This window comes from Eptatretus burgeri, chromosome 5, assembly GCF_056783735.1.
Source record: "Eptatretus burgeri isolate ZD-2024b chromosome 5, Ebu_testis_v1, whole genome shotgun sequence".
NCBI lineage: Eukaryota > Metazoa > Chordata > Myxini > Myxiniformes > Myxinidae > Eptatretus > Eptatretus burgeri.
This window is the reverse complement of record NC_140965.1, coordinates 391,507-417,827: the sequence shown is the minus strand read 5'-3', so window position 1 is coordinate 417,827 and position 26,321 is coordinate 391,507. Positions and strand designations below refer to the sequence as shown.

The 26,321-nt window shown below is 45.1% G+C and overlaps 1 protein-coding gene across 5 annotated transcripts in view; it reads right to left on the bottom strand.

Moving 5' to 3' along the window:
- LOC147025677 (transmembrane protein 19-like) overlaps positions 1-26,321 on the bottom strand; it is a 104,866-nt gene that overhangs the window by 44,052 nt on the left and 34,493 nt on the right. For all 5 annotated transcript variants that reach the window (XM_085880354.1, XM_085880350.1, XM_085880353.1 and 2 more), the window contains 2 exons: positions 20,177-20,314; positions 5,670-5,924 (listed from right to left, as the gene is read on the bottom strand). In XM_085880354.1, coding sequence (XP_085736480.1) covers positions 5,670-5,924; positions 20,177-20,314 — 393 coding nt within the window. The remainder of the gene's footprint in view (positions 1-5,669; positions 5,925-20,176; positions 20,315-26,321) is intronic.

The window sequence follows — 26,321 nt, the reverse complement described above, 5'->3', positions numbered from 1 at the left end:
GAGAGAAAGAGAGAAAGAGAGAAAGAGAGAAAGAGAGAAAGAGAGAAAGAGAGAAAGAGAGAAAGAGAGAAAGAGAGAAGAGAGAAGAGAGAGAGAGAGAGAGAGAGAGAGAGAGAGAGAGAAAGAGAGAAAGAGAGAAAGAGAGAAAGAGAGAAAGAGAGAGAGAGAGAGAGAGAGAGAGAGAGAGAGAGAGAGAGAGAGAGAGAGAGAGAGAGAGATTATGGATATGCATGTGTTACGATATTTATGACAACATATTAGATAAAGTATTTGTTACGAAATCTATACAAATAAATGTCAATGTGTGTGTGTGTGTATTGTTCATAAAACAGAACATATTCTCTGCTAACTCCCCATGCCCACTACCCCCACACCTCTCTCTCTCTCTCTTTATCCCGTCCTCACTCCATCGCCTCCTCATACAGTGCAACATCCTCCCACACCTCTCTCTTTATCCCATCCTCACTCCATCCCCTCCGAATACAGTGCAACATCCTCCCACACCTCTCTCTCTCTGTCTGTCTCCGAACGTACCCGGGCGGTGGTTATGCACTGGTTGGTGGTTATCTCTGCATATATCCGGATGGTTGTTATCTCCGTATGTATCCAGAGGGTGGTTATGGCTGGATGGTGGTTATCTCCATACCTGCCTGGACAGAGGTTATCGCCAAAAGGACCCTCCCCTCACACTGCATTCCCTTGTCCTCCCCTCATGCTGCCTTCTCTTTCCATATCCCTCCTCACTCCCCTCTCTTGCCCCAGCCCCCATCCCTCTTCTCTCCCTCCTCCTTCCTCGTTCACACACCCCTCCTCACTCCCCCCTTCTTCCTCCCCCCTCCTTCTTCTTCTCTCCCTCCTCTTCCTCTCTCCCTCCCCTCCTTCTTATTCCTCCCCAACCCCCGAATATTCCCATCAGCAAAGTGACGGGTTGTATTTGTAAGTATAAGTATAAGTATACGTGATAAGATTTACATAAAAAAATTGGGTTGGGGGCATTTTAACAATCTACAAATGCCTTTTTGTTTTTTATACTGGTATATAAATGACAGAACCAAGCAATAACCAAACCGAAGAGTGGAGAAAAATCACAGCTCTGGTATTTAAATGGAAAACAGAACGAATGTGGTAAATATCAAAAAGGTCTTATTGGAGAGATAACCAAGACAAGTGTAAATAAAGCATACAGACCGAGGGGTTTATAAAGATTTAATGTATGTCAAATAATTAATCAATGGAAAAATAATCGACTACAATCTCAAAATGACATGTGGGGCTGGAGGATCTCAGAGCAGAACATCGAGAGAGGTTTATCATTTCATCTCCATTCAACAAAGATATTTAAACTGAGAACCAAGTTCCAACATATTGTTACGGTTGTGGAAATTCGCATTACACCATAAAGGGTCCTCAGGTGAGATATATCGGTAAGTTCATGTGTAGTTAGCCCAAACCCGTTTGAAAGAGGGAATATGTGTGATTCATCCGGGCTGTGACGCTTTGATTTAGCCATTTTTCTTTCTCTATTGTTATTTTGGACCATTAAGCCACCAACAACGCAAACTGCCACTACCTTTACCTTCACAACTCCATCCCACAAACATCGCTTCACCGCCATTCCCAAACGATGCCCGCCAACCACCAAACCACCACAGAAAACCCCCCACCACCTTCGCCTATCTCCTTATACAACCATCGACCACACCACCAGTCAACACCAAACGTCGTGCTGTTCAGGGCCCGTTCGGTAATTGATGCCGAACGCGTCGAGCCACGGGTACGAATGCGTTCCTCTCAGGGAGAAATTCGGATCAAAAAGGGTTCACGCCCCCTTTTTCTCCGTCCAATGGGCGAGCGTCGGGCAGTATGGCCCCGCCTCCAAGCGCGATGAACGTGGATTCTTTACAAGAGAGAATTTGGATCAAAAGAGGCTCACGCCCCTTTTTGCCACGCCAATGGCTGAACAGAGGGTGGCGTGGCCCCGCTTCCAATCGCGTTTTGATCCTGAAATTTGATTACAGGCTCCTCCTCCGGCCTATAAAGACGCGAGCTCAAGGCGACTGAAAAAGGTTGCAGATGGCAAGTTCAGTTCGGGGGAGGTGGCAGACGGCGGTATTCAGTTTGGGTCGAGTGCAGTTCAGTTCGGGTCGAGTGAAGACGGCAGGTTCAGTTCGGGTCGAGTGAAGACGGAGGTCGTCGTCGAGGTTGGAGAGTTGGAGTGTGGTGTCATCTCGTCGCTGGTCGCTGGGCTCGTCGCGTCATTGGAATCGACCCACCTTCACTCTCACAAGCGACCAAGCCAGCCAGCCAGCCATTCCCCTTGCTCGACCCTGAGCATCAACGATTCCCCCCCATCCGCGCTGAGATAGTGCCGGTGGCCCCGTTTATCCCCCAACCCTAGCTGTGGTGCTGACCCAACCGTGCTGGCACGGAGCACGCTGGAGAGGGCTCACCGACCACGCCAGAGGCACGGAGTCGGGGCGCAGCTGTGCGGACATTGCGGCTTGCCCGCCATCGCGTCACGAGGACGCGGGTAAGACCTTTTCGGTCTCGTGGACCTGGCCGCTCCTCCAGGCTCCGCGCACATTTGGTCCACAGACCTGTCTGCCTCCTTGCCTGTGAGGGTGGCTTTCGTTTTCTTTGCTTTTGTGTGAATGCTGTGGCGCCATCCGACAAGTATAATTGTTTAAGTGCTGTAAATTATTATATTCGGTTGTAGCTCTGCGTTGCTTTTATTGTTTTAACTGTGATATGTGCATTTTTGTATGGCTGTAAATACGTGTTTGCCTTGTGTGTGTGTGAAATAAAGTGCTTGCTTGTTGAACTCCTTTCCTGTTTCGCTTCGTCTTTTCCCTTATTTGAAAGCTCCATCTTGGATCACGTAAGGGATTGATAGTGGGTTTAAAACACCCGGTAAGTAATCTGAATCGTCGAGGTCGACGATAACTCCGCTCGGTTATCCCTGAAGCACGGAACGAGCCGCTTAAGCGGTTCGTGTCCGGAGTCAACCTGCGGCGTGGTACAACTCGGTACGCTACTCGTGTGGGTACTTAGGTATATTGACATTCGGTGATTCACCCTATTTCGCACGGGTAGAATGCGGACTGAGTTGTGGTGAGGTTAAACCCCCACCCGTGACTGGCTCCTGGCGGTAGTTCCCGGAGGGTCACGACTGAATTGTCCATTCAGCAGAGAGCGGGATCGGCAAGCACGGTCGACAAAGAAGCTACACCGCGGTTCGGGAGCCCTGACGTCGAATATCGCCTCACAAATTACTTCACGTACGTTTCCCACTGTGAGAGAGCAGCTCGGCGCCATTTTTTGGGTGTGGTTACCCGCGCAGCGATGACGACGTCCGAGCACACTTCCTCAGCAAAAAGATCGCCTCGACTCAGCTACGTGAAGGAACGAAAAGGGATTTCTTTATTTTATATGACCCCGTGTGTGTGTGTGTGTGTGTGTGTGTGTGTGTGTGTGTGTGTGTGTGTGTGTGTGTGTGTGTGTGTGTGTGTGTGTGTGTGTGTCTGAGTGTGGAGGCACCTCAAATAGGAATTTAGGCTGTAGATCACCTAAGTTTTTCTTTCATTTTTATAATTTGAATTTTGTCCCGGGGGGGGGGGGGAGGTAGGGAGTGACCCGAGGGTCGGGGTGAGGAGTCTAGTGTGGAGAGAGCCAATGGGTGGGCAGGGGGGGAGGTAGGGAGAGAGTGGAGAGAGAGAGTGATGTGTGTGCGTGTGCACACACAAGATTATGATAACAGGCGAGGGTAATGGGTTCAGCAGGTCAGCCCAGACAGCGCTGCTGATTTATGACCAGAGCCTACTAAACTGATCAAGATGGTATTAGCTCTGTGAGGTGGACAGCGGTTCAGAAATGAGGTTCGGCTCAGTAGTTTGAATGTGAGATCATTGAGGGGAAAGGAGTCAAGGTGATGGAGATGATGCAGAGACGGAGGTTGGAAGTGTTGTGTGTGCAGGAGACGAGATGGAAAGGAGACAGGGCAGGGAGGTTGGTGTTAGGAGATACAAGCTGTTGCATGCGGGTGGGGATGGAAGGAGTAATGGCATGGGAATAAGTGTCAGAAGAGATCAGCAAGCAGGTCAACAGAGTGGAAAGATGGGAGAGACGGATATTTATGGGTTGGGTGATGACACAGAAGGTTATGGTGCATGTTATGTCGGTATATGGGCCAGAAACGGGAAGGACTGGGGCTAATAAGGAGGAATTCAGGGATATACTGTAGAGGATGATGGGAATGGTTGAGCTGGACATGGTGCTGTGCATTGCAGGGGACTTTTACGCACACATGGGAGTAGCGGAGCTGGGGGAAGAGGAATGTTTTGGTGAATTTGGTTGGGGAACGAGGAATAGAGAGAGTCAAGAGCTGGTGGAGCTGGCAGTGAGGAATGCGATGGTCAGAGCTGGTTCAATCTTTCAAAAGCGGGAAAGCCACAAGATTACCTATAGGAGTAAACACCAGAGAACAGAACTGGATTTGGTGGTGGGAGGAAGAGACAGTTGTGGAGGGATAAGGATTGTAAGGCAGTGGCGGGAGAGCATGTTACCACCCAGCACAAGCCGGTCGTGTTTGTGGTATGGGTGAAGGAAAGGAGGGAGGTTAAGAGCAGGTGTTGGAAGATTATTAGGTGGGGGAAGTGTCGGGAAAACGTTATCATGGAGTACAAGGGGAGGTTGAGGGATAGGTATGAGCAACTTTGCGAATAAGCAGAAGGTTTGGAGGAGAAGTGGAAGAATTACGGAGAGGCATTTCGGGGAATTGCAGAAGTTTTGTGTGGAGTTCATAAGGAAAGGGTGCATCGTCGAGGGTTACAAACCAGATATGGTGGACAAAGGAGGGAGTGAAGGCAGTTGGTGATAAAAAGGTGGTTTGAAAGAGCATAGAGAAGATCAAGGATAGGGGGAGGCAACCAGATGTGGGGTTTCTGCACCTTTATGGGCAGAAGAAGAAAGCAGCAAAGAGAGCTGTGGATAAGGTGAAAAATAATATGTAACAGATGGTGTATAACAAGTTGGAGAAGGGTGGTGGGAGGAAGATGATGTATAAATTGTCTCGTGACAGGGATGAGGATGGTAAAGACATGAAGGGGAGGGGGGCGGTGATCAAAGATGGTGGTGGGAGGCTAGTCACAGAGAGGGGGGGTGGTAGTACTGAAGGTGTGGGAAGGGTATTTCAAAGACCTGTTGAACTGGGAAGGAAGCAACGGCGACCTGGAGTTACCATGTTATGGTGTGATTTCACATAGTGAGCCATCCACGGTTTATCGTCTATGTGGAGAAAATATAAATTCCCTGGAGTACAACTGGCCTCAATTGCAGAGAACAGAAATAAATGGAACATTTCGAGGCCTTCATTCTGCAGTTGACTGACATAAGCTAGTCAAAGCAAGTCAAGTCATTTAAGAGAATCACCAAAAAAAGAGATTGGATAAATGCTACACAATTTATAGTCACATTGCATTTTATGTGAAATATTATAATACCGAATGGGTCTTAACCTTGCTTGAGCAGTATTCAATGATTTGTGTATATATTTTGGGTGGTTCAAACTTGACCATGATAAAAGTCATAGTAATGTGGGTTAGTCCAGGTAAAATTTGAACTACACATGTAAATAAAGCACGATCAAAAAGTAGCAAAACAAAGCTGCCCACCAGGTGGTACTCTGCACCACGTGGTGATCAGACGAGGATGTGCAGCAGCAAATACCAATCCGACTTCCGATGCCCATGTGTCCCCAGCACTCGTAGCGATGGCAGCGATCACAGCTAGACACAGCCATGAGCTTGTGTAGTGTTTGGAAAAGTCGATGGGAAGCTCTCGTGGTCCAACTTCAACCAGGTAGATCAGCGCCAGCTTTGATGGAATACCACCATTGCAAAACACCTGCAGCCAGTTGCGCTGCCCACCTGCAAGAATGAATTGGTACCATAACAACAGGCCACATTGCATGAGAAAAAATATTTTTATTAAAAGTACAAAAATTAAGATTGTGGCTCGTTATTGTGCTAATTGCTTGCTGGTTCCATTATAATAAACATTCCAAGCATCAAACATTCCATTATTATCAATCTTGCTGGTGGATCGTCTACAGAGTACGAGGAGATTGTGAAGCAGGAAAAGGCAACTGTGTCCTAAGAACTTACATCACATCCCATTCCATAGAGAAAAAAATAACAGCTGACAAGCGTACAATGAATGGTCAGACAGACAACAGGCACCCCCCATCACCCCCACATGCTTAAAGGTAGATGAAGAAATGTAAGGGGGGGTGGGGAATTGTGGAGAAACCAGACAAGTGAGGAGAAATGGAAGGATGGGACAAATCACCAAAGGAAAGGTAAAGAAGGTCTATCTACATCAGGAGGAAGAGGAGGAGGCTGGAGTAATGATGTGACAGGGACAGAAGCAATATTTTTAGCTCATCTGGACTTTAGTCAGGTGAGATTATGCGATTGAGCGGTGTACGTAGGTGTCATCAGTGACAGTCAGTCCAAAACACTTGTCATTATCGCTTGAACCAAACGCACGATTTTGATGAAACATGGTCACAAGCTTCGTACCTGATGCCTCACGAAGATGTATTGACAGCATCAAAATCTACGCTGATTAAAGGGATGATGGGAAGTTTTTTGACCCCCTCTCCCTCTGAAAATAGGTATTTGCTTCCTTCTTTGAAACAACAGACACTATTTTGATGAAACTTGACCACAACCTTCATCACCAGTGATGTTCCAAAGTGTATCGACTGACCGCATCAAAATCTGCGCTCATCAACGGTGTCTACGGGGGGCGGGGGTGATGGAAGGGTTGAGCCCCCAAAATCGGTATCTGCTGTCTCCTCCGAAACTACAAAAACTATTTCGATGGAACTTAAGCACAATTTTCATAACCCGTGATGGACCAAGGCGTATCGACCACGTCAAAATCTGCGCTCATTAAAGGGGCCTATTGGAGGGTTTTGACCACCCAAAATAGGTATTTTCTCTCTTCTCCAAAACTACAGAAATAATTTCGATGAAACTTGACCACAACCTTCATTACCCGTGATGAACCAAAGTTTATCGACCGCATCAAAACCTGTGCTCATTAAGCGGCTCTACCGCGAGATTTTTGATCCCCAAAATGGGTATTTGCTCTCTTCTCCGAAACTACACACACTATTTTGATGAAACCTGACCACAACCTTCATCAACTGTGATGTACAAAAGTTTGTTGACAGCATAAAAAAAACAAAACAAAAAAAAAGCAGGGTCTAAGGGGGTTTGTGGTCGGTTTGAATGACTGTTGCTCCTGATCCAGGTGAGCAAAAGGATGCACGGTCCTATTTTTATCACGGTCCTCCTATCCATCCATCCGTCTCCTTTTTCGACTTCTCCAGCCAAACTGCTGGGCCGATCCGGCTGAAACGTTGCAGCAACGTTCCTCTGCTGACAGGTAACAGGAATTGCAAAGCTTATTCTGATCACATTACGAAGTAGGTGAAATTGGCCACGGTAAATTTCTTCAAAAATCTTCAGCTCCAGACCCACCAGTGAGAGTGCCACCAAATTTGGGTTACAACATTAGGACAGGGTCCTGATGTTAAATTACGAAGGTCATGCTGATCATGTAACCAGAAGTCTGTCAAAAAGGTGGTCCTGCAAATTCCTTCCAAAATCTTCTTCTCTTGACCCACCTGTTGAAATGCCAACAAATTTGAGTTGCAACATTATGGGAGGGTAAGGATGTTAATTATATTGTGGAAGTTATGCGGATCATGTGACCGGAAGTGTGTCAAAATGGCGAACTTGGTAAAGTTTTTGGAAAATTATGTAAATTCTGTCAAAAACATTCCTTACCAGACCCACCAGTCAGAATTCTACCAAATTTTGGTTACAATATTACAGCAGGGCCCAGATAAGCCTCAGGTCCAGTGGCTCTACTTTTTCATGTGCCTCGCCGAGCTCCAGCAACACACTATACAGAGCCCTCGTGACATGCCAAGTTCCGGCAACATGCCCTGCCATCCATTTTTCTCAGTTCCTTGTTGCAGAAGAGTTAGGATTACTAATGCTAATTTTATAGCCACTAGTGGGCTCATTGGACCAAATTTTCATTGGTCTTCACGGTCTTGTAGCATACCTGCCTGCTGTACAGCTTGAGCATTAGCTTGCCTTTCACCAAGCCCAGAAGTGTTTGGGCCAGGGCAGAGGGGGAGGGTATTATACGTTTGTTATTATTTTTGCCAAATGATACTATCATTATTTTTGTTGTAAGTATTATTTGTATTTATTAATATGTGGTTTGTTACAATGTTATCATTATTTTTGTTCTTTATTTTGTAAATACAATGAAAGACCTGTGGGTAATGAAATAAAGTTAAACTTGTGTGCTTGGGTTAATTTAATAAATAATGTATAAAATGCTTTAAAGTTAGAAGTATGGTCAAGGACTTTTGGCAAATGTTGTGTCTATCTTATCTGTACGAACAAAGAGCTACACTTTCTCACACACGTCCTAAGCAGAGACCGTGATCTCACTCCCACATCCTGCCTCGGGGCACACCTGGCCAGATATAAAGCTGTTCTTCCTTTCTGTTTTAATTAATTATTGCTTTACAAAGCTTTCTTATAATTTGACATTGATTAACTTGTTTGAACGGCAGAGGCACTGCGTAAAGAAATACAAGACGCTGAGTCAGGGTTTGATGGGAGGCGCAGGTTAAATCCGCCGAGGGCAAGTGACAAGGTGGGGTAGGCGCTCCAAGGTTGCGAGAGCCAGGGGCGGTAACAAGGGAAGCGTCGCTATGAGCTAAGCAATAGGAACATCAAAGTAAAATTGGGTTCTAAGAACTGCCTTGTACTCAAAGCATGAGTGAAATGAGGTATAAAAAAGGGAAATACTCAAAGGAAGCCCAAGGATAGCGATTCCCCAAAATAGGGACATGTGCTGAATACATGTGCAAGAACTATGGAACAGGTACTTCAAAAGATGTGAAGTTATGGGTGAATTGTACTGGAAAAACAAAAAATTAAGCATTCCCGAAGGAGGAGCATTGAACAGGGATAGGATAGGAATCGAATGACTTGATAACGAACCTGTTTGAGAAAATACCGAAGCAGTGCTGGCTCAGCGATGCGGACACAAGTGGCCACTTAAGGAGAGGTAAAGAGAAACTATTATAGGCCATAGGCCAGATATGGTCACAGTGCACCCCCCCCCCCCCACCTCCCAGCAAACCGATGTTTTTCTGAATCCCCTGGACATACTGAACACGAATATGAATGTTAACATTGAAAATTTTGTGATGCACTACCTGTTTTGACCTTTTGAATAGGGGTACCCTAAAATTATACTTTTATCGATTTGCGTTGAATTCAATTTAGGGATGGAATCAAAATGGCATGCAGAAGGCCCAAATCATATCCAATATACATGTATGATGCATAAAATTGAAGATAATTGCATTCTGATCATCTGTATATGTCTAACGGTGTTGTACGTTAAATCTAAATGAAATTATATACATTTCAATATATATATATATATATATATATATATATATATATATACATTTCTATATATATATATATATATATATATATATATATATATATATATATATATATATATATATATTCCCTATCTTTCGAATAAACACAAAATCAACACTCCGTATTCCTCAATGAATATATTTGACATTATATGAATTTTATTTCAGGTACAGACTATTTAATGATAGTGAGAAACGGTTTTAATTACCTTATATTTCTTGAAATATGAGACATACAGGAATGGTGTCGGTGCGGGAATGGGCCGTATCCTGAACGGAAAGCGAGTCGTCACAGTCGATATTTGTTTACATATTATTTAAGATTTATTTACAAAACATTCATGTTGAATGTTCAACTGACGATAACAGATTAGTTAAGATGTATTTTCTTTCTCATGGTATGACTACTGATAAGTTTTAATTAATGGTAATTAAGTTAATTAAGTAAGGTAATTAAGTTATATATTCCAGTCCAAATCACAAATATTTAAGAATGTGAAACAACATTGCAATAATTAACACCGAATGAAAATATGAAGTTTCAAGTCCTGTTTCCTTCTATTTTCAGGTTCGTACTAGCTGTGCACAACATAGTCTTGAAACTGATATCTGACCAGCAAGCAGCAGAAGGCGGCCAGGAGCGAGAAGACCCACCTCCCAAGCATTGGAAAGATGATAGTCATGGAGGCTTGAAGTCCCGATTGGAGCCCGAATGCATTGTGCACATCCCTGGGTTACAATATGACCCGATGGTGCTATTATCCACAACCATGGTGCTATTATCCTTCCTACTAGCAAGGTTGAAGGAGATCCGAGACAAGAGACTGGCGCAACCACATGGATCAGTCCAACGTATGACGAGTAGTCGTGACCTCATACCAGATTCCCTTACTGAGTGTCACGAATATCACAGAGAATGCTATCAACGAGTTACCATGAACCTTAGTCACCTCTCCACTCCTTCAGATCCATCTACTCCATCATGCTCCAAGTTAAGTTGGAGGGATTCGTCAGGGGACAAGGTACTGTTTTCATCTGATTGCATCTTCTGTAACTCAAAGGGGAGACGAAAGGTCAAGATCAAAGGGACACACACCACTGAAGACTTAAGCCAGTTTGAGTGTGACGGATGCCGAACAGTTTTCGAAGTAGCTGAAAACAAATGTGATGAGAAATTACTCACACGGATAAGAGGTCATGATTTGTTTGCTGCAGAAGCGAAGTATCACAAAGCCTGCTCGGTTATGTACACACAGAATCCAGAGAAATGGAGGAGTACAAGCACAAAGGACAAGGAGAGACAAACAAACCTGGCACAAGCACACAGTCAGGCCTTTGCAGAAGTTCAGAAAGTCATAGAAAGAGATATCATTAGAGGCAAACACATGATCAAACTGTCAGAGCTTTCCAGCATTTATATCGGCAGCCGACAGCATACGGATTTCGCCAATCCCAACTTCCGTGGGGAAAACCTGAAAGCTAAGTTGGAGAAACATGAGAAGTACAAGGGACTCATTGGAATTCTGTAGATTACACCGCACAGGAAACTTCTAAACTTACATAGTCTACAATGCAGACAGTGGCACAAGCGACGCGGTAAGTTGTGCATATGAACTTGGTTCTCTTGATATGGTCCAATAATCTGGAAGATATCTGCATCGAATGATCCTTGACACTGAAGCCACTGAAGACCCTTTCTAGGCTGCCCAAGTTTGTACCAGTTCTAGCTAGATTAGGAGACACGTGGGAAGTACCCGACGACCTGATGGATGACCTGGACGAGTTCACCTGTGCGTTATATGGAAGACCTCGTACTCGGAGCATCGATGAGTTGCGGTTCATGAAAACGAATGAGCTGTATGTGAAAGATGATGACCGTCTCTCCCGTTCGAGCACAGTTGACATGGGCACTCTCCCTCCATGCAAGAAGAGCCTGGAGCAACACATCCGGAGAGTCAACTTCTAACTTGGCATTTGGAAAAGAGCCCATGTTGCAAATCTTGAGATCCCTGAGGCAAGTGATGGACATGGGTGGATTTTATAGTTGAGGGGAAGCTGGAGCCTCTTTGGTACGAGGGAGGGGTCCTGCAACAGCAGTTGGCAGACATCGCTGGAGATTCGGCGAACATCAATGACTCGGACATAACAGACGAATCGGACTATCTTAATGGAGACAGCTCAGAGTGAGACAATGAGTAGGATTAGTTGCAATTCACGTTAACGACAGGAACATTCATTTATATTGGAGTATACTTATGTTTTGAATTGTTTAGAATATATGTTGTATTTAAATACTTACCATGTTTGAGATTTGGTTATGTTATTTAGTTAGGTGAATATTGTATTCAATATGATGCGGATATAATGCAAATATAAACACTATTTTATTCACTCTGAAACGTGTGCTTTCTGCAGTCTGCATTGGCACTGCAAGTTGTAGATGTATGTTTGGAAATATCATGGATGAATATGGGAAGAAATATGAAGGATAATGAAATACTGCACGTAAAATATTCTTGTATTATAGGTAACTGACATGATCCGGATTATGGAGATATATACTGGAAATGTTTATGTGCAATAAAATATCTTGTCGTTTGGTGATGCTGATGGTGGCCATCTTGCATTTTTTTTGGTTGCTTTCAAACTATACTATTAAATAATATTTTATGTGGTATTATAACTAATTCTCTGTAATCATGGTAAAAGTTTGTCAAGTAATGTTCCATAAAAGTGACCACAAATCTGTATTTCGTCAAAATGTGGTTGATTGAAAACATTATTTGTCTGAATACCGGTTGATGCTTATTGTGTGATAACGTTGTATATTTTCATAATAGTTGCTTGATATTTTCGAAAAACAAAAAGGTAATTAATACCATTTCTCACTATCATTGAATAGTCTGTACCTGCAATAAAATTCATATAATGTCAAATATATTCATTGAGGAATACGGAGTGTAGATTTTGTGTTTATTCGACATATAGGGAATATATATTCAAATGTATATAATTTCATTTAGATTTAATGTACAACACTGTTAGACATATACAGATGATCAGAATGCAATTATCTTCAATTTGATGCATCATACATGTATATTGGATATGATTTGGGCTTTCTGCACGCCATTTTGATTCCATCCATAAATTGAATTCGACGCAAATCGATAAAAGTATAATTTTAGGGTACCCCTATTAAGAAGGTAAAAACAGGTAATCACAAAATTTTCAATGTTAACATTCATATTTGTGTTCAGTATATCCAGGGGATTCAGAAAAACATAGGTTTGATGGGAGGTGGGGGGGGGGGTGGGTGTACTGTGGCCATATCTGGCCCATGGCCTATTAAAGGTTATCTTCCCCTCTCCATTTTGTTGTGTTAAGCATTTGCACAACCGCACATCCCGTCTCTGTGTCTCTTCGGGTGACGTGGTCTTGAGGAATTTTGTTGAAACATTGGGTGGGAGAAAAGCCAGTTGTAGAACTGAGCCAGAGAAGATCTGAGGGCCATCTTGTGAACATCATTTAGTTCCGTGAGGATCAGGGACCCTTGATCTCAGTCTCACGAGTAAACATCATTTAAGTTTAAGGGCCCCTTTTGACAAATGTATGATTGCGACTTGAACTTTTAAGGATCCTTTGTTTGCTAGAGGAGTATATGACTGTTATATACTGCACATGAACGTCTGACTGTGCTTCTAAAGTATATTTGTTCATTGTACCTGAAGCTGGTTTACAATGGAGCAATGTGGAATATTTGATGGTGATGAGGTCAATGTTCTGAATGTTTCAGGGATAACGTGTTCGTGTGTACATTTGTGTCAGTTTGTGCATTGAGAACGTTGCATGCGTTGCGGTGGTGGAATGCACGTCACGTGAACACTGAGTCTAGCGTTTGGAACACTGTGAAAAAGTATCGTGGACTGGTGATTCAACGTCTCATGGAATATTTTGTTTGCGCCGTTGTAAGTGGTAAATTATTTGATAGATTGTAGAGCTACTAATACCGTCATTTCTGGGGAGATGAATACAAGCGGTGTAACAGGATAAGTCACCCCATGGACAACTTCCCCCCCCGGGGGGGGGGGTACTTGTCCGAGGATAAGTCTCCCCCTCCCTGGATAACTTGCCCCTCTATGGCCAAAAATAGATTTATTTTTGTTGTTTGTCTCTTAGTTCCTTGACTGAATAGTGCAGTGCAGAATATACTAAGTTCCTTGACTTTGCAAGAAGTCATGGACTTAGGGTGGCTGGTTCATGGTTTCAGCGCCCACAAGCTCATCGCTGGACTTGGTATTCCAACGCTGGCGGTGTGGCAAAGGAGATTGACCATGTCCTCATTGACGGTCGTTGGAGGATGATCCAGAACTGCAGGGTCTACCGGAGTGCTCAGTTCCTCAATACTGACCACAGGCTTGTTGTAGCAACTTAAAAGCTGCACCTTAAATCCTGGAGAATGGTACCATCCCAGCCTAGGCTGGATGTTACCAAGCTCAGGGATGAGAGAGTAGCTGAGGAGTTTGCGAACAGGCTGAGTGGACACTTGGGGGGTCTGGGTGCTTTGGGGGGTTCCTGAAGAGTTGTGGAACGCCTTCAAGACCACCGTCCTTGATGTTGCCGGTGGATGCCTTGGAGCTCACCGCAGGGCACAGAAGAATTTTGTCTCTCAAGGGACACTGGATACCATTGACCAGAGTCGCAGGGCCAGGCTGAATGGCAGAGCTGAGCTGTTCAGGGAGCTGAGGCGTAAAACTGTACGTGCACTGAGGGTGGACAAGGAGGCCTATGTGCGAGGAATCTGTGAGGGGGTAGAGCATCACCTGTGGACAGGTGATTCTCGTCCCGCTTACAGGGGAATTCGCGCATTACGTTCATCCAAGCCCATCCCTCGGAGCACTACAGTTCGAGCAGAGAGTGGTAGGCTCTTTACAGAGGAGTCTGAAGTGAAGGCCCGCTGGGCCGGTTACTTTGAGCGGTTGTACCAGGCTGATCCCCCAACTGTCGAGTTGGACGTCAAGGGTGTTACAATCCCTGTTGCTGACCCTCGAATCAACTGTGGTCCACCTACACTTGTGGAAACACGGGCTGCGGTGAACCAGTTGAAACGGGGCAAAGCTCCAGGGATCTGTGGCATCCATGCCGAACTTCTCAAGGCTGGTGGAAATGCTGCACTCGTGTGGTTGCATGCAGTTTTGTGCTCTGCCTGGAACACAGGCATCATCCCAACTGACTGGAAGAGGGGCCTTGTTGTCCCTCTCTGGAAAGGGAAGGGTGATCGCCAAGACTGCAACAACTACCGAGGGGTGACGCTGCTCTCAGTGCCGGGCAAGGTCTTTGCTCGGATAATTCTCGATAGGGTTCGCCACCATCTGCTTGAGCACCAGCGTCCAGAGCAGTCAGGCTTTACACCAAAGAGGTCAACGATTGACCGTATCCTTGCACTTCGTGTCCTCACCGAACGCAGACGAGAGTTTCGGCAGGGGCTGCTTGCAGCCTATGTTGATCTCTGTAAAGCATTCGATTCAGTGAATCCGGATGTCCTCTGGAGGATTCTTGGTCTTCGTGGGGTGCCACCAAAACTGATCAATCTGATGTCTGAATTCTACTCTGGTACTGAGAGTGCTGTGAAGTGTGGTGGTACCATCTCTGACTTATTTCCAGTTGTTACTGGAGTTCGTCAGGGATGTGTACTTGCCCCCACACTTTTCAGCACTTGTATGGACTGGATTCTAGGGAGGATGTCGGAGAGATCAAATTGCGGTGCGTCATTTGGGAATGTCAAGATCTCGGACCTTGACTTTGCAGATGATGCAGTCATCTTTGCGGAGACTTTAGACATCCTCTTGGGGGCCCTCGAGGTGCTGAATGAGGAGTCGGAGCCGTTGGGATTACGGGTTTCTTGGGTCAAAACTAAGATCCAGGCTTTCGGTGACATCTTGGATGCTGCTGTCCTGTCTGTGTCTGTTTGTGGTGAGGATGTTGAGGTCGTGGAGAGATTCACTTACCTTGGCAGTGATATTCATGTCTCTGCTGGCTGCGAGTCAGAGGTCAATAGACGTCTGGGTCGGGCCTGGGGAGTCATGGATTCACTGGATCATGGGGTGTGGCGCTGCCGGTACCTGTGCGGGAGGACGAAAGTCCGAGTCTTCAGGTCCTCGGTACTTCCAGTCTTGCTCTATGGGTGCGAGACTTGGACTCTGACCAAGGATCTGAGACGGAGACTTAATTCCTTTGGTACCAGGTGTCTTCGGAGAATCCTTGGCTATCGCTGGTCGGATTTTGTGTCCAACGAGCGGTTGCTGAGAGAGACTCGGATGAGATTTGTTACCTGCATAGTCCGTGAGCGTCAGTTGCGGCTGTATGGACATGTGGCTCGTTTTCCCGACTCTGATCCTGCTCACTAGATTCTCTCAGCGAGGGAGTCTCATGAGTGGAGGAGGCCAGTAGGTCGACCACGTGCCTCATGGTTGCAACAGGTTGACCATCATCTCAAGGAGATGGGGATGGGCCTGGCATCTGCCTGGGGGATGGCAAGACGGAGGCCCCAGGAGTACCGGCGGAAAGTTGACGCAGCGACGTGCTGTTCTGGCACATGCTCCCATACCTGACCCTGACCCTGTCTCTTGGCTCTTTGGGAAGATGGAATTTGCCTAAGGGTGGCATGTAATAGTCATGGTGTGAGTCATGGGGGTTGGGGGGGGGAGATGTCCAGGGGGGGTAGTTAAACTGTTTCACCGGCATGGCGGTGCACACACTATTATGGGATAGCTCTGCAAACCCTCCATACAAAGATTGAAGGTTCATTCACCACATTATAATGCATCAGTGATTTTCACCTTCCACGGCACGTCTCCTCGAGCCATGTGCATTTGTGAGAGAACCTGCAGCTTATTTGTGGGTGGATTATTGTTTATTTCGTTAGTTTGAGATTTTGAGTTCATTCTGCCTTTTTTTCCATCATCATACACAATCTGAATCGTACATATAGTTAAACGGTGTCATGTGAATGGCTAACCTCTTCATTGGTTCAATTGAGCTAACGGGGTGCCAATCCATGTTGTCTGTGTAAGCGGGACGTGTAGAGTGAGGAGGGGTCACTGTTGGACTGTCCGATGCACTCACGTCTTGATGCTCTGAACGTTTCACCAGTAATTTAAACACCAGGTAAATAAATCTATAATTGAAATGTTCCAATCATCATGTGAAACACCAGGTAGGGAATCAAACCCAGGCGAGACAGCTTAGAGGCAAGTGTGCATCAAGTCGAGGGAAGGTTTCGTTCTTTCTTTGGCCTTGTTAGGTCTTGTTTACCTTTTCTCGTTTGTTTGGCTTGCCAACCAATATGGTGCCTAAGCACTGCATCATAAGATTTAATGTCAGCAAAATGAAGTAGTTTAAATGTATAATTAGATGCTAATCGAAATAATGAGTTTAAATTTCAAATGGCTTTCCTCGTGTGTTGTGGATTACAATGCAGCGTTGAGTGAGCCGACTAGGTAGGTGCTGCGGAAGGGGGATGTGGGGGGGAATGGGGGGAGGCACCACATGTTAGAGCAGACAGAGGCAGATCGCCCTTTGTACAGATTTAAAATACACTGTAAAATGAATTTGTTGCAAGCAGATGTACGAAGGTGAGTGTGTAGACAGATGCGAGTAATGGAGTACATCGTGTGGTAACCATGGCAACAGTGGTGGCTACACTCGGATTTTGGTTGAGGTCCGAATCCAGATCCAGCCTCACAGTAGATTTAAAATATACCATTGGTGCATATTTAATTAATCCGAAGAACAGATTGTTATGTCTCAGTTTACGAGATGTAAATCTAATGACAATCTTTCCAGCATCCTGAGTGCGCGTTTTAAGCAAATTGTCATTTTTGCACCCGCAAAATCACATACATAATATATAAACGGACATCATTGTTCATGCGGTGTTTCACAGGCAGGGCGATTCATCAATGTGTGTGCTGTCCCTCGGATGGACTTCTATGAATGTCCTGTCTGCTGGCATTAGTTTGTGGGGGTTGGGGATCTCATGATGTCCTTTGAAAGGAGTCGGTAAGTTATCACCGGCATAGAAAAAAAAATTAACGATGCAGCCAGTGGAGGTCATGACTACAAACTGCAACCCTTTTAGACGAGCCGACCTTAAATCTGAAGGTAAATGGAAAAGAAATTTAATTTCTAGTGGACACGGGTTCCACCCGCTAAACAAATACAAAGGACGCTATGCCCACTGCACTGCTATCACAACAGCGTGCCAACATAGTGGGAATTTCTGGGGTAGCAGAAAAGGTTCCAATCATGCAAAAGCTAATGGTTAAATACGAGCCTCTCGAGGCGCATCATGCCTTTTTGTTTGCAGCTAAAATGCCCGTGAATTTGTTGGGAGGAGAATTGCTTTGTCGCCTGGGGTGCACGGTGAAGTGTACGCCAAATGGGGTGTATTTAGATATCCCGGAGCTTAAAGAAGAAGAAACCTTAGAGATGTTATCATGATCAATAGGACCGGTTGTATATTGGTGGCGGTTATATGAAGGAAATGTCCGAGAAATAACTAAGTGTGTGGGCATCGGGCATATTCGTGGTTTCCAGTCGAATGGACAGGGTCTTATTGTTTTGGATATGTAATACCCCAAATCCGTATTTTTCACTGATCACCTTTCATGCCACAGAATAAACAAAAGAGATCTATTTCAGAAACTGAAAGATTCTCCATGATTGCCTTTCCCTTTTCTGGAAAAAGCTGCTACAGAGATCATTAACATGGCAGCCTCTTTCGAGAAGCTTGAGAATGAGACTGCCGAGGGTTTTACTAAAGTAAATGCTGAAATGGTTGCCATAAGGACAATAGCTATGCAGAATCGTATGGCCCTCGATGTTTTAATAGCTGCACAGGGAAGGACATGTGCAGTTGTAGGGTTGGAATGTCGCACATAAATCCCGGATAACTCAGAGGAGATTGACCATCTGGCTGCAAAATTAAAGCAGAAGGTGCCAAAATTTAATGATTAAAACAAGGAATGGAACTTCGGGTCATGGTTGGAAAAGATATTTGGTGGTTGGGGAGCACGGCTACTCCATGTGTTGTTTATATGACTTATGATATTGATAGCCGCTATCATTATTATTGCATGTATCAAAGCAGTAATTGGATTATGTATGAAATGGTTTCCCACAGTTACAGCGATGGTGGTGCATGAAGTTCTTCTGGACCTTCCATTTTTGAGTGACCATGAAGATCCAGAAAACCAAAAAACCCAGAAAATGAAGAATTTAGTGTAAACTTTGGTCGAGACACCGTGAGGGTGGATTTGTATGAAAAATGCAAAACAGACACACGTGCCCCCAGGGTTGACAAAAGCCCTTTTGAAATAATTCAACAATTGTTAAATAATCGAAAACAGCTGGATGATTTTGATGAAGGGATGTGGGACTGTGAGTAAAGGCTCCGAAAACAAGCAGAGAAAAAGAATTAGAGGGGCTTGTTCAAATAAAAAGCGATTAGTATGTTGGGAAAAAAGGTGATTACCTGTTGGATATAGTCATTGTGCAGAGATCTCTTTTTAAAGGTTACCTGGGTACCCTAACTCCATGGAACGAGACCAGGAAAGGTGATGGCACCATGAAAAGGACAGAGGTTACATACATTCACTTGCTCGAATGGTGACCAAACATGGAGCACAAGTCTGGGTGATACTGTGGAGGTGGATCCTGTTGCTAGCCAAAGCCAAATATAATTTTTCGTAGGTTTGGCCTCACAGAACAAACCTTTGAGTTGTTCTATATGAACAAAATGGGGATTTGTGGGTAATGAAATGAAGTTAAACTTGTGTGATTGGGTGAATTTAATAAATAATGTATAAAATACTTGAAAGTTAGAAGTATGGTCAAGGACTTTTGGCAAATGTTGTGTCTATCTTATCTGTACGAACAAAAGAGCTACACTTTCTCACACACGTCCTGAGCAGAGACCGTGATCTCACTCCCACGTCCTGCCTGAGGACACACCTGGCCAGATATGGAGCTTTTTTTCCTTTCTGTTTGAATTAATTCTTGCTTTACAAAGCTTTCTTGTAGTTTGACATTGATCAACTTGTTTTCCTGTAAATTATGCTTTGGTTATAGACCTTGCCTTATTTGTAACAATATAAAACCCAGTAATACTCTGCCTAAAGCAGAGAGTGCTTGGAGATTTTATAACCGGCACTTGCTCCGCACGTGTGTGTATAGAATAAACGATCATTGTGGACTACAAAGTTTTTTCTGACTTGTAGATATCCAAAATTTCCACTGCAGACCTATTACGCTGGTCTATACACCTTAACATGGCATGGTTTAAAACATGGGAATTATTCCAGGTTATTTATAGTTAGTTAGCCTAATCAACTCAGGAGTTCATGACGATTGTTTTTGTGCATCACATTCCACATCAGAAAGCGACAGTAAAACTCCAAAAAAACATCACACACACACACACACACACACACACACACACACACACACACACACACACACACACACACACACACACACACACACACACACACACACACACACACACACACACACACCTCACCCATTTATGGAATGCAGATGTTGTTCATTGACAGAGATACTCACCATATTGGTAATGAGGATCGATCTTCTTCTTCATGTCTGCCCTCCACCAGGTGAGGCACGTTGAAGAAACGAAGAAGATGAAAAGTGCCAAGAAAAAACAAAAGCTTGCTGCAGTGAGTAAAACTCCCACCAACAGTGCTGCACACAAACAGTAGAGTACATGCAAAATAAGTGAGACAAAATAAGGACATCATAAAAACAGCCATTTTTACAGCCATTTTTCCATGCTGAGCAGGGGTTAGCTTTTGCAGGATCCATGCAATCATGGTTCCCTTCTTGAGGCAATGTTTGATGGCCAGAGGCCCTTCCTGACGCCAACCCTTTAGTCACCTCTTACGACACATAGAGGGGATATGGTACACCTATTCCAATCGGGGCATACACCGGGACCAGTACAATGGTACTCATTTCACTGACCTCGGAAGGATGACAGGCTGAGTCAACCCCGTGGTGTTAATTCAGCAGCCAACGGGGCTCGAATTCAGGACCCTAGGATTCCAAGCCAGCCACCCTAACCACTAAGCCAACACCAGGCTACAAAATAAGGATATAATGAGGAGAGGAATGTAATATTTTGTACCATTTTGGTGGTCTACTTGATGAAGCTCGGCTGTCAGTCATGGTAAACTTCGTGAAACTGGTAATGGTTATTTATGAAAATAACTAACTTTTCCATTTCTCTCTATCTCTGTCTATCTATCTCTCTCTCTCCCCCACTTTACACAGCTGTGCACATTGCTTGGCACGCACGTACAATCGTGAGGCATTGCTGCTTGGCGCCCTTGGTGGTAAGTGCTGTCTGTTTCTGTGTTGCTCTTTTTCTTTACTTAGGTCTATCTATTTTCTTGTCCATTCAAACACACAGAGAGAGAGAGAGTGTGAGAGAGAGTGTGAGACAGAGTGTGAGAGAGAGAGAGTGTGAGACAGAGTGTGAGAGAGAGAGTGTAAGAGAGAGTGTGAGAGAGAGAGTGTAAGAGAGAGTGTAAGAGAGAGTGTAAGAGAGAGTGTAAGAGAGAGTGTAAGAGAGAGTGTAAGAGAGAGTGTAAGAGAGAGTGTAAGAGAGAGTGTAAGAGAGAGTGTAAGAGAGAGTGTAAGAGAGAGTGTAAGAGAGAGTGTAAGAGAGAGTGTAAGAGAGAGTGTAAGAGAGAGTGTGAGGGAGAGTGAGACAGAGACAGAGACAGAGACAGAGACAGAGACAGAGACAGAGACAGAGACAGAGACAGAGACAGAGACAGAGACAGAGACAGAGACAGAGACAGAGACAGAGACAGAGAGAGAGAGAGAGAGAGAGAGAGAGAGAGAGAGAGAGAGAGAGAGAGAGAGAGAGAGAGAGAGAGAGAGAGAGAGAGAGAGAGAGAGAGAGAGAGAGAGAGAGAGAGAGAGAGAGAGAGAGCACGATAAGGATATAAACCACATTTTCTTTATAACGTGTTTGATGTTGCATTGGAATAGTTATTTATTTATTAAATTTCCTTAGTATTATATGAATCTATTTACATTTTGGTTTGTTTCCTTTTAAATTATGGCTAATAGGAATAGCCAAAGGACGGCAGATATTGTTACCGATGAGGTTTTGTCGCATAAGCATGGCTTATGCCTCGTCCCCACGGAAGGAGTTGAAATTTACGATATTTTGCTTGCAATTGGGGATTTAAATCGTCATGAGTAACATACGTGCCACGTTTCGTGTTACGGCTGTGGAAATTTGCAAGACACCAGAAAGGTCCTCAGGTTAGAAATATCGATAAGTTCATGTGTAGTTAGTCCACACCTGTTGTTTAGAGGGAATATGTGTGATTCATCCGGGCTGCAACGCTTTGAGTTAGCCATTTTTCTTTCTCTATTGTTATTTTGGACCAATAATCCCCCAACAACCACACCACCTGTCAACACCGAACGTCGTGCTGTCCAGGGCCCGTTCGGTGATTCTTGCCGAACGCGTCAAGCCACGAGTGCACATGGATCCTTTCGGGAGAGGAGAAGCGGATCAGGAAGGCTTCACGCCTTTTCTTCCATCCAATGGCTGAACGTCGGGTGGCGTGGCCCCGCCTTCAAGCGCGTTTTGATCAGCGAATCTGCATACAAGCTCCTCCCCCAGTCTATAAAGACGCGAGTACAACGCAGCTCATGTGTGCAGAAAGGGGTGCAGAAAGTGGCACTAGTCGGAAGTCGTGGAGTCTGAGTCGTGTGTTTGTGGGGATCAGACGGCCAAGGGGACGGAGCTCGGAGTGGAGGTCGAGGGACGATTCGCGGAGTGGAGCAGGGACGCAGAAGAGGACTCGGGCGAGAGTTTGCCGGAGTCGGTGCGGTCCCGAGACCCCGCAAGCGGGACGGAGCATCCGCCATTCCCCTCTCCTGACCCCGAGCATCAACAATTCCCACCCATCCGCGCTGAGATAGCGCTGGTAACCTCGTCCGTTCCCCAACCCAACCGTGGTGTCGACCGACGAACACGTGCTTGCGCAACGCACGCCTGGAGGAGCTCACCGACCATACCAGGGGCACGGAGTCAGGCGCGTTACGCGGACATTGCGGCTCGCCCGCCATCGCGCCACGAGGGCGCGGGTAAGACCCCTTCGGCTTCGTGGACCTGGCCGATCACCCAGGTCCCATGCTCATTTGGTCCAAGGACCTGTCTGCCTCCTTGCCTGTGAGGGTGGCTTGTATTTTCTTTGCTTTTGGTGTAAATGTGTGTGTGTGGCGCCAGTCTATTAAGTAAACCCGTATACGTGCTTGTACATTGCTTTATTCGGTTTTAACTCTGCGTATTGTTATTGTTTTGACTGTTATATGTGCATTCTTGCTATAACTGTGAATACGTGCTTGGTGTGTGTGTGTGTGTGTGTGTGTGTGTGTGTGTGTGTGTGTGTGTGTGTGTGTGTGTGTGTGTGTGTGTGTGTGTGTGTGTGTGTGTGTGTGTGTGTGTGTGTGTGTGTGTGTGTGTGTGTGTGTGAAAAGTGCTTGTCAAACTGTTTCCCGTTTCGCTGCGTCCTTTCCTTTGTTTGAAAGTTCCATCTTGCATCACGTAAGGAATTGGTAGTGGGTGTAGACACCCAATAAATAATCTGAACCGTCGAGGTCGACGATAACTCCGCTCGGTTATCCCTGCAGCACGGAACGAGCCGCTTAAGCGGTTCGTGTCCGGAGTCGACCTGCGGCGTGGTACAACTCCTTGGTACGCTGCCCGCGCGGGTACTTAGGTATATTGACATTCGGCGATTCACCCTATTTCGCGCGGGTAGAATGCGGACTGGGCTGTGGTGAGGTTAAACCCCCACCCGTGACTGGCTCCTGGCGGTAGTTCCAGGAGGGTCATGACTGAATTGTCCGTTCTGGTGGGCGACGAGTCGCGATTCGAGTTACGTGGCCGATCACACGCCGGGCGGGCGAAATTCGTAACAATATGAATCTATTTACATTTTGGTTTGTTTCCTTTTAAATCATGGCTAATAGGAATAGCCAAAGGACGGCAGATATTGTTACCGATGAGGTTTTGTGGCATAAGCATGGCTTATGCCATGTCCCCCCGGAAGGAGTTGAAATTTACGATATTTTGCTTGCAATTGGGGATTTAAATCGTCATGAGTAACATACATGCCACGTTTCGGATGAATCATAAAATTGTGGTGTTTATCTCACAAGTAAGTCTTGCATATATTGTTGTACAGAACGATTTGACCTTGGGAAACAACCAGTTTGTCCCGGTCTTGTCCATGGACATGCCGGCCGTTAATGTTCAGGAATTAACGTTCAAACTTAAACTTACTTTAACGTTCAGACTTAAACTTAAAAACTAAGTAACGTTCAGGAATCATAAGGGGAATTTCCAGTCTGTCACATTTTGTCATGTCACAAAAAAATTGTTTTGTCACATAGAAAGTCCATTTTGTCACATATATTTTGGGGTTTTATACGCAAAGATTGGACAAGCCAGGATCACTTTTTAACATTCTTTTAATTCCAACCAACTCAACATTCTCGTAATTCCACAACGTCGCTCATTCTGTAATACCAGGGTACCAGTTCATCAGAAAGCTCGGGAGGAAAGTGCTATTTCTTTTTCTTCAGGTTATTCAGTTCTTTATTGGCCCCATCTCGCATTTTTTTGGCATTCTGGATGGCAGCATTCGTAGCCGCAACTTTGGTGACTAAGTTCTCAGATTCTCCCTTCACTGCATTGTCAAGCATCGTCATGCCCTCCGCCAACAGTGCTTCAGCCCTCCTTTTCTTGGCTAGAATTTGAACCTCCTGCTGAGAGTCGTTTGGAGCAGCTGCTTCCGCTGGTCGTTTTGTGGCCCGTCTCTCCCGTTCAATTCGCGTCATATACGCCGACCTTGCTTTCCGAGTGTTTGATATCAGTTCCTCAGAATAAGGCAGCATCTGTGGTTTGTCATCAAATCTCTTCATATACGAACTTACTGTCCGCAGTCCATTGATGCGAGACATAGTGAGGCGGGTGCGATGAGATGTCAGCAATAGTTTGTTCTTACTGAACCCCCTCTCAACATCGGCATTGCCATGATTCAATGTGAGGGCTATCCGAACCAATATCATCAGATTGGCGTATTTCAACTGACCACTACGTCTTTTCATATTGCCAACTCTGTACCAGTACACATCAACTCTTCCATTGACATTTCACGCATTGGCGTCAGTGTTGTCCTCATTCGAATCTTCGTCTTTGGAAGTGCTGACCTGTGGATTATCAGTGTACCAGTCTTCCGGTATGTCCTCACTCGAGTACTCCAACCACTCATCAGATACTACATCAATTTTATCTCTCGAGAAAATTTTTATGCCAACGGCAACGTGCTTGATGGCTTGCTTAGCTGATTCTGACTGCCGAACTGAAGGATGAAGAACTTGTAGGTCATGCAAGAGCTGGTTGTCCATTGGGAATGTTTTGAGGAGTTTACCGATCGCCTCTGAATAAAACAGTTTGGCTCTCTTGAAGAAATCCAGATAACTCCCCTCGGATATCCTTTTGGATTCTCTCATGGCTTTTATCTCCCATGAAGCCGCTTCTCCGATGTCCACTTTTGGAAGCCAGACATCGCGATTCGTTAGATCGATGCTTCCAAGTAGCTTTACAGTCTTACAACCAATAACTCCTTCGGTCAGGGCGCGTCACATCAGCGATAGGATCAGTGTGTTCATTTCATAGTAGAGAATGTGGATGAGCGGGCCCTAACTCTGTCTCAACTTATTGAAACGGTTGAACATGGACAGGATGGATTTCATGAATAGCAGTTCACACTTGAGAAGCTTGTTACTCAAAACACCGCAGATCCTCTTGATTATGTCGTTCTCCCTTTCTTTGTCAGTAAGAGTTCTGAGAAAATACTCTGTCAAAGCCAGAAGTTGCTCCATCAGTCTTTATGTGACGTCTTCCAATGTCGTCCATCGCGAAGACACATGGTGGAGAAATACATGTCCTTTAATGGCCTTGGATTTCTGCACAGCCTCGTAGTCTTCTCTCCTCGCAGCTGAGTATTTGAAAAGATAGAATACGTCAATACCTATAGATTCGATCTCAGAGCCAAATTTTTTGAATGCACTAGAAAAGGCGTTGTGGCTTTTGTGCAAGTTGCACGTGCCAATATTGATCATTTTCGGATTGATCTCTTCCATAGCCATTTTCTGCAGAGATGTCATGACATTCGGTCCATCGGAGGACATTTGCAACAACTTGTCATGGTACAGACCGCTGAGAGATCGAACAATGTTGTCCTTGAGTTTAGTTCTATTCCTCACTCTCCCTGCACTGCTCTCACTCCCCCACACCCCCAGGAATACCTCTGGCTTCGGCTTCCCCTCCACTCCCACCTCATGTTTATATGTGTACTGTACCGTCCACCGAACAGTGATGACTCCATCTACACCTCACTCTCCGAAAACATGGACCATCTTCTATCTTCTCATCCAAACTCTCTCTTCCTCTTATGTGGCGACTTCAATTGTCATCACGCCAGTTGGCTAGGTGTGGGTACCTCTCTCACCTGCCATGGGACATCAGCAAAAGCTTTCTGTGACTCATTGGGACTGACTCAATCGGTCAACTTCCCGACCCGGATCTCAACCAATGGTACTCCATCTCTTCTGAATCTGATTTTGACAAATTTCCCTGACAATATCTGCTGCTCTT